This window comes from Triticum aestivum, chromosome 6A, assembly GCF_018294505.1.
Source record: "Triticum aestivum cultivar Chinese Spring chromosome 6A, IWGSC CS RefSeq v2.1, whole genome shotgun sequence".
Lineage (NCBI taxonomy): Eukaryota > Viridiplantae > Streptophyta > Magnoliopsida > Poales > Poaceae > Triticum > Triticum aestivum.
In genome coordinates this window covers 477363338-477370754 of record NC_057809.1, presented here as the reverse complement: position 1 = coordinate 477370754, position 7417 = coordinate 477363338, and the positions used below count along the sequence as shown (strand labels likewise).

Here is a 7417-nt window from a genome sequence, read left to right as displayed (position 1 = left end):
TGCCACGCCTTCTAGGAATGTGATTTCATGATGAATTTTTGCAGGCACTTAAAACTTTTGTCAATGTTTCTTCCAAAAAAAATTTGGATTTTTTAATTTTTTTTTATTTTTTTCGATTTTACTGTTCATGCGGGAGCATATGAACTCGGGTGCATATTAGTCGCGTCCCAAACGCGCTATTCACACCCGTGTCCCCGCCTGGCTACCTAACGGGCAGGGCTACCAGCTCAGTGAGTGACCACACTGACCAAGCCAGAGTGAAGTGGGCACTGAGCAGTGAGCACAGGGCGGGTGCTTGCTTGCTTGCCGAAGCAGAGCGAGGAAGGAGCAATGGGGGTCCGGTCGGCGGCCACGAAGCTGCACATCCCCCCCGCCCACTCCGCCGCCCGGCGCTCCTTCTTCCTGCCGCTCGCCGCCGTCGCCCTCCTCTGCTCCGCCTCCTACCTCCTGGGCGCCTGGCACCACGGCGGCGGCTTCTCCCCTTCCTCCCCCTCCCGCTCCGTCACCATTGCCACCGACATCTCCTGCACCACCACCACCCTCACCCCCTCCACCACCACCGCCGCCGCCGCTCAGTCCCTCGACTTCTCCGCGCACCACGCGGCGGCGGTCGACGCCGTGGCGTCCAGGGCCGCGTCCTCCGCGTCCTCGGCGCCGCGGAGGTACCCGGCGTGCCCGGCCGAGTACTCGGAGTACACGCCGTGCGAGGACGTGAAGCGGTCGCTGCGCTACCCGCGGGACCGGCTGGTGTACCGGGAGCGGCACTGCCCCTCGGGGCGCGAGCGGCTGCGGTGCCTGGTGCCGGCGCCCGCCGGGTACCGCAACCCGTTCCCGTGGCCGGCCAGCCGCGACGTCGCGTGGTTCGCCAACGTGCCGCACAAGGAGCTCACCGTGGAGAAGGCGGTGCAGAACTGGATCCGCGTGGACGGGGACAAGCTCCGGTTCCCCGGCGGCGGGACCATGTTCCCGCACGGCGCCGACGCCTACATCGACGACATTGGGAAGCTCATCCCGCTCCACGACGGCTCCATCCGCACCGCGCTCGACACCGGCTGCGGGGTAAGTTACCAAGCTTCTTAATCTTAATTATCTCTAATTGCTTAACTAGGTTTAGGATGGATTGCTTGCTCGAAACCGGCTTAGTTCTTGTGGTAGTATTACTGCATCTGGAGTAGTGAGAAATGGAAACGCGAACATTTCTTGCTCAACCGAGGTCAAAACAGGTCTGTCAGATACTCTCAGATAGTAGCAGTACTAGAGAGAACAAACTGCAGAATGTTGAAAACATATTACATGGGGTGAATTAATTAGTAATAACACATTTGTTATATTTTTCATCATTTGAATTGGTGAAATTCTCACCTAACTGTGAATTATGCAACTATGAACTACAACTAGTAGAATTGAAACAGCACGAGTGGACTGTAAAATCTGCTATTCACTTGACTGGTCAGAACTCAGCTGTCACTCATTAAAAAAGCTTGACTTGTCACTTTTCAGCCGGTGCCACAAAATTATTGACAAAAATATCGTGGCCTTTTTTCAACGAATGCACAGTAGCACAATTATGGGTACTGCCAGCCTGCACCTGTGACACCGTTCAAGTGTCGTCTATCTTTTCAGTAACGTTTGCAGGGTAACTTTTTTTTGCGATCAAATGTACTGCGTTCACGTGCATTCGCTGATCCGCATAGGGCTGGATTTTAGTACCACTTGCCTGCACGAATGCCGACCTGCTATCTGAACCCTGAAGTAATTCCGTAGGAAGAAACTTTCCACTTTGGACCTCAGAACAAGCCAACCGTGGTGGTAGTACGTAGCATGGGAATGGCGGAAATGGCACGTAGTAGTAGTAGTGTAGTGGTAGCATTCCTCTCCGATGTCTGATGCGTGGTGAGCGGGCCGTGCAGGTGGCGAGCTGGGGCGCGTACCTGCTGTCCCGGGACATCCTGGCCATGTCCTTCGCGCCGCGGGACTCGCACGAGGCGCAGGTGCAGTTCGCGCTGGAGCGCGGCGTCCCCGCCATGATCGGCGTCCTCGCTTCCAACCGCCTCACCTACCCGGCCCGCGCCTTCGACATGGCGCACTGCTCCCGCTGCCTCATCCCCTGGCACCTCTACGGTACGCCCACCGTCATCTCTTCACCGAAACGCAATTCCATGCCACCCCTGGTCACTCAGCTCAGGCATGCGCTGTGAAAAAACGTGCAGATGGATTGTACCTGATCGAGTTGGACCGTGTCCTGCGCCCCGGCGGGTACTGGATCCTGTCCGGGCCGCCCATCAACTGGAAGAAGTACTGGAAGGGGTGGGAGAGGAGCAAGGAGGACCTCAACGCCGAGCAGGAGGCGATCGAGGCGGTCGCCCGGAGCCTCTGCTGGAAGAAGATCAAGGAGGCCGGCGACATCGCCGTCTGGCAGAAACCCGCCAACCACGCCGGCTGCAAGGCCTCCCGCAAGGCCGCCAAGTCGCCGCCGTTCTGCTCCAAGAAAAATGCCGACGCAGCGTGGTAATTATCACAGACCACATCGAGTCATTAACATTAACTTACCAGTTTCGTTGCTGTAATTGAGCTCTCATGGTAGGTACGACAAGATGGAGGCCTGCGTGACGCCACTGCCGGAGGTCTCGGACGCGAGCGAGGTGGCCGGCGGCGCGGTGAAGAAGTGGCCGCAGAGGCTCACGGCCGTGCCGCCCAGGGTCTCCCGGGGCACGGTCAAGGGCGTGACGGCCAAGGCGTTCCAGCAGGACACGGAGCTGTGGAAGAAGCGGGTCCGCCACTACAAGGCGGTGATCAACCAGTTCGAGCAGAAAGGACGGTACCGCAACGTGCTCGACATGAACGCCCGCCTCGGCGGCTTCGCGGCGGCGCTGGCGAGCTACCCGCTGTGGGTCATGAACATGGTCCCGGCCGTGGCCAATTCCAGCGCACTCGGGGTGGTCTACGAGCGCGGCCTCATCGGAAGCTACCAGGACTGGTTAGTCCTCTACCACCGGGCACACCAGTCGTACCACTGCATGGCCCCTACCACAGTGATCACCAGCGGTGCGCCGGTGTCGGTGTCGGCGTCGTGGTCTCGCAACGTACGGTTTCTGATCTCGTTGCATCCATTAATTCACTGCAGGTGCGAGGGCACGTCCACCTATCCGCGGACCTACGATCTCATCCACGCCGACTCGGTCTTCACTCTGTACAAGAGCAGGTAACATACATACATAATCTGCATCAAAACTCCCCTGTAATGAACTTGCGTCAGTGTTCACCCTCTCTGACGACGGGCCGGCTTGCCACTCTGCAAGGTGTGAGATGGACACCATTCTGCTGGAGATGGACAGGGTCCTGAGGCCCGAGGGCACGGTGATCATCAGAGACGACGTGGACATGCTGGTGAAGGTCAAGAGCGTCTCCGACCGGATGAGGTGGGACAGCCAGATCGTCGACCACGAAGACGGCCCGCTCGTCCGGGAGAAGATCCTCCTGGTTGCCAAGACGTATTGGACTGCCAAGAACCAATAGCACCAGTGGAGTATAGCATCTATATAGTATTGCTCATAAGCACATTGCTCGGAAGATCTCAAAGTTGGATCGCCATTTGTTGTAGCTCCATGAACTGCCTATTTTATGCTCTTTATTTATGTCTTTATATAGGAAATTCGTCTCCAAGTAAGCTGTAAAACACGGCATAATTTGTATGTGTCACTTGATCGCTAAATTGCATCAAGTGATTAATAGAAGTACTGTTTGCGAGTTACTCCCTCTGTATCAAGATATAAGATGTTTCTTGATACTATGACTGTTAAAAAACGTCTTATATTTTGATACGGGGGAGTATTTAAAATCCAGCTTGGCATGTCTTCAGAAAAGTTAACTGATGAGCAACACTGGATTCAGGATTTATTCATAGCCAACTTAGGCTTTCAGATCTCGCAACTGTGTGAGGCTATATGCCTTTTTTCTTCTTCAGATCTCGCAACTGTGTGAGGCTACATGCTTAGGATGCCCGACCGGCGACAAAATGGGGACCGTCTCAGAAGCGCTAGGGGGGATAATGGGGTCATGAATTGAATTGATACAGACATATTGACAGGGCAGGAGGCCTCTCTAAAGTCTAAAGAGTCTGATCTGAAACTTTCCCATTGGCCCATACTGCATGCCCACATATTTTGGACAGTACGGAGGAGTGTCCAAACACTCGCAGCTAACAGTTGTAACAGCAAGGCCAACAGTTTCGCGGTACATGAACAGGTTAATTTGTTCAGTCCTGATTTGGACTGCTTTTACTGCCTGGTGTTTGATTTTTTTTTTTTTGAAACGAGTGATTGAAATTTTATTATCCTGGGCTGCTTTTCTTGGGCCCGTGGATCATTGTTGAGTAGGCTGGCATGTTGTAAGCCTGACCTCCCGATTCGGCCCATTTTGAATGTGAAAAACTTCACATTTTGAAAACCGGATGATGCGCAGGTGGGGATTCTTTTTTTGTTCTGTAGCGGCAAGAGTAAAAGTATTTGCATAAAAAAATTCCACCTGCACAATGACTCAGTGGCTGGCAAGCACTGCGGGGGCGTGCTGAAGGCGATCAAGGCTCTTCACTCGTTAATTAAGACCCTGTTCGGAGACCCGCCACTCCACCATTCCGCTTCCAAAGCTGGAGTTAAAAAACACGGAGCTGGGAAACAGATGCTCCGCAGCTCCTCGTAATTTTAGGAGCTGGAATGACTTTGAACAGGGCCTAAGACTTTGTTGGCTCAGAGAGCTGCGTACGCGGTGCGGCGGCCTGCCGATTTGCCTTGCATTTCTGCCCGGTTTTCGACTGTAATTGCAAACTGAGGTTTTCAGTGGGTGTGGCGTCTGTTACAAGATTTTGTGGCTTTATATGAAACACCAGGCGAAAGTCTTTGGGTCTAAGAGGAGCATAGCATATGAACCACCAGCAAGTTGAGACATTTTCTTGTTGCTTCAAGCTAGTGTCCATGCATTCGCATGTATCCGAGGTTTGCCTTGACCAGTCTATCGACAAAACCCAACTGCAATTCTTGTCAGGTCATTGCCTTTGGAAACATGGCACCTCTCAACTTGCACCTCGGTTGCCCTTTCAGAAAGGGAACGAGATGGGCCGCTGGCTGCTGCTACCTGCGAGCGATGCCAGCCAATCAAACAAAATAAGAAAATTAGCCCGAAATCCCTGAAATATCAACTTTTTGGCGGTTCATAGGCACGAACGCTGTCTGCATGTCTGTGCTAGGAGTCATAGGTGACAACTCATGCAAACCAAGTAGTGTATGTTCTACTCCCTCTGTTTCTAAATATTTGTCTTTTTAGACATTTCAAATGACTACTACATACGGATGTATGTAGACATATTTTAGAGTGTAGATTCACTCATTTTGCTCCGTATGTAGTCACTTATTGAAATGACTAGAAAGACAAATATTTAGGAACGGAGGGAGTAGGATTCTACGGTAGCTAGCAATCAGCATAATCTCTCCAAACTGCCAACTCGACAGTTACGGACATTCAGACAGTATAACATGGTCTGTCATATTCATGTGAGTTCAGCGCGGACTGGCATATGGACAAGCTGTAACTTCATCGATGTATGCAAGGGCAAAGAACAATTTAGTTGCTAGGAATGGTAAGTGATACAGTAGTATTTACTACACTAACACAACGTCAGTCTTGTCTTGCGTTTGGTTAGCAACATCAACATTTCTTTTGAGTAAATTCTGCCTTTTCCCCCCTTAGTTGTGATCTTGCTGCAACGCCTATCATGTCTAAGAATTTTGTCAGTTAAGTAGTGACTCTGTGACGGGGTTGTACTTAATTTTACTATTTTACCCAAGCTGACAGGGTGGACCCATGTGTCAATGATGATGGGTCGAACGACTAGCTGGACAACTCAGTCTCAGTATGACACATGAGCAATGTGGTGAGCTAGTTATACCTGAACGGCAACAGTTTCATTCGGGTTTGACTGAATATGATCAAGTTTGACATCATTTTATATTGCCTATTTTTCGCGGGGAATTTTGTATTGCCTCTAACGAGTACGCGTTGGAATTTTCCGCCCAAATGGATCTAGTAGCTTCTTAGTTCGGTAAAGTAACAAAATGGTAGAAATTATCACAGTGTCACAACTAAGGGGTAAACTATTGTCACTCGATCGTAGCTAGGCAGTAAAAATGCAACTAATTTTTGTAGGAAAAACCATTGCACTCGTATTTATGAAAACCTAACGCGGGCGCTTCCGTGAAATCATCTGGACTTTATGGTCAAAACGTTATAACCACTTCAAAGAATCCAATAAGGCAGTCAAAAGATCTATGTCTGAAATGTGTTGTGTTCGCCAAGCAAAAGAACAGAGAAGTGCTTTTCAAGAAATAACAGGACATAGGCGCAGTTTCACGTGTACCTACCTATCTTTATTTCACCTTTACCACCATTTGTCCCTTCCAATTTTATTCTCATACCCTGAGCAACATGCCAATTGTTTACTGCACGTTGAGTAACATATAACCTTCTCTAAGAAGCTTATATCAGACTGACCGATGGTCTTAGTGATCTCTGTGAGTGGGTTAACTTTTAGGTTTATGCTACGTAAGCTCAGTCAACAGTTAGCCACAACGCAGCACCATAGACAAAAAAGGAAAATAATTTATCGGTGTGCGGTGTATGTATGTCTGGTTATGAAAACTAGGCATCCCGTGCCGGTGTATCCTGTGCTTATGGTTTGAATCCTGTCAGGACCGAATTTCTTGTGCTTCATCTGAATGGGCTTCTTATGTAAAAATATGCACTTGGTGCTAGTGCCTATGGATCTCATTTTTATGTATACCTAGTTTCTAAGCTGAGATGTTGCACGCGTAATAAGCCTTCGGGTAGAGAACGGGGCATCGACCCGTTGGCTGGGCAGCTGCGGTAGCTGCCAGCCCGCCAGGGTTCGAGCCTCAGCTGTAGCGCGCGGCGCTGGCGGAGTATCTACAAAAAAAAAAGCCAGCAAGAGTTAGAGCATTTACAGCTGGATGCCCCAAATCCACCTCAAACGTCTATGTGGACGATCCGATCACTGACTGGTCACAAAAAATCGATCCAGATGGGCGCCTCAAACGGGTCTCAAATGCCAGGCTGATCGGTACCCCTCATATCCAACCCAAATATGGAGTGGATATGGGGGTGCCCGGGCGCGTCCGCCATGTCAGACCCGGCCCACGCTGGCCCACCCGACCCCACATATATTCCTCCCCATCCGCTTGCCGGACCAAACCCGAGCCACTTCACTCCACTCCGCTCCACTCCCCTCCGCCACTCAAGCTCCCGTTCAGCGATCCCGGCCGTCTCCAGCACAGTGGGCAGCGGATCCGAATCTTTCACCCAGGGCCGGTCCTGAGATTTCGGGGGTCTAGAGCGAAAGCTAGACTCA

General features: G+C 51.3%; 1 protein-coding gene across 1 annotated transcript; it reads left to right on the top strand.

Moving 5' to 3' along the window:
* Positions 1-212: 212 nt before the first annotated feature.
* Positions 213-3924, top strand: LOC123127982 (probable methyltransferase PMT15). Its single transcript, XM_044547867.1, has 6 exons — positions 213-1059; positions 1911-2121; positions 2211-2508; positions 2585-2977; positions 3125-3202; positions 3300-3924. The coding sequence occupies exons 1-6, from the start codon at positions 331-333 to the stop codon at positions 3514-3516; spliced, it is 1926 nt and encodes a 641-aa protein (XP_044403802.1). The 5' UTR covers positions 213-330; the 3' UTR covers positions 3517-3924.
* The last annotated feature ends 3493 nt before the right edge of the window (positions 3925-7417 follow it).

Bases quoted from the DNA above. Each gene is read 5' to 3' on its own strand.
- LOC123127982 (XM_044547867.1), top strand. From the start codon at position 331: ATGGGGGTCCGGTCGGCGGCCACGAAGCTGCACATCCCCCCCGCCCAC. The intron at 2,978-3,124 runs GTTAGTCCTCTA...AATTCACTGCAG, and splicing joins ATCGGAAGCTACCAGGACTG to GTGCGAGGGCACGTCCACCT. The intron at 3,203-3,299 runs GTAACATACATA...CCACTCTGCAAG, and splicing joins TTCACTCTGTACAAGAGCAG to GTGTGAGATGGACACCATTC.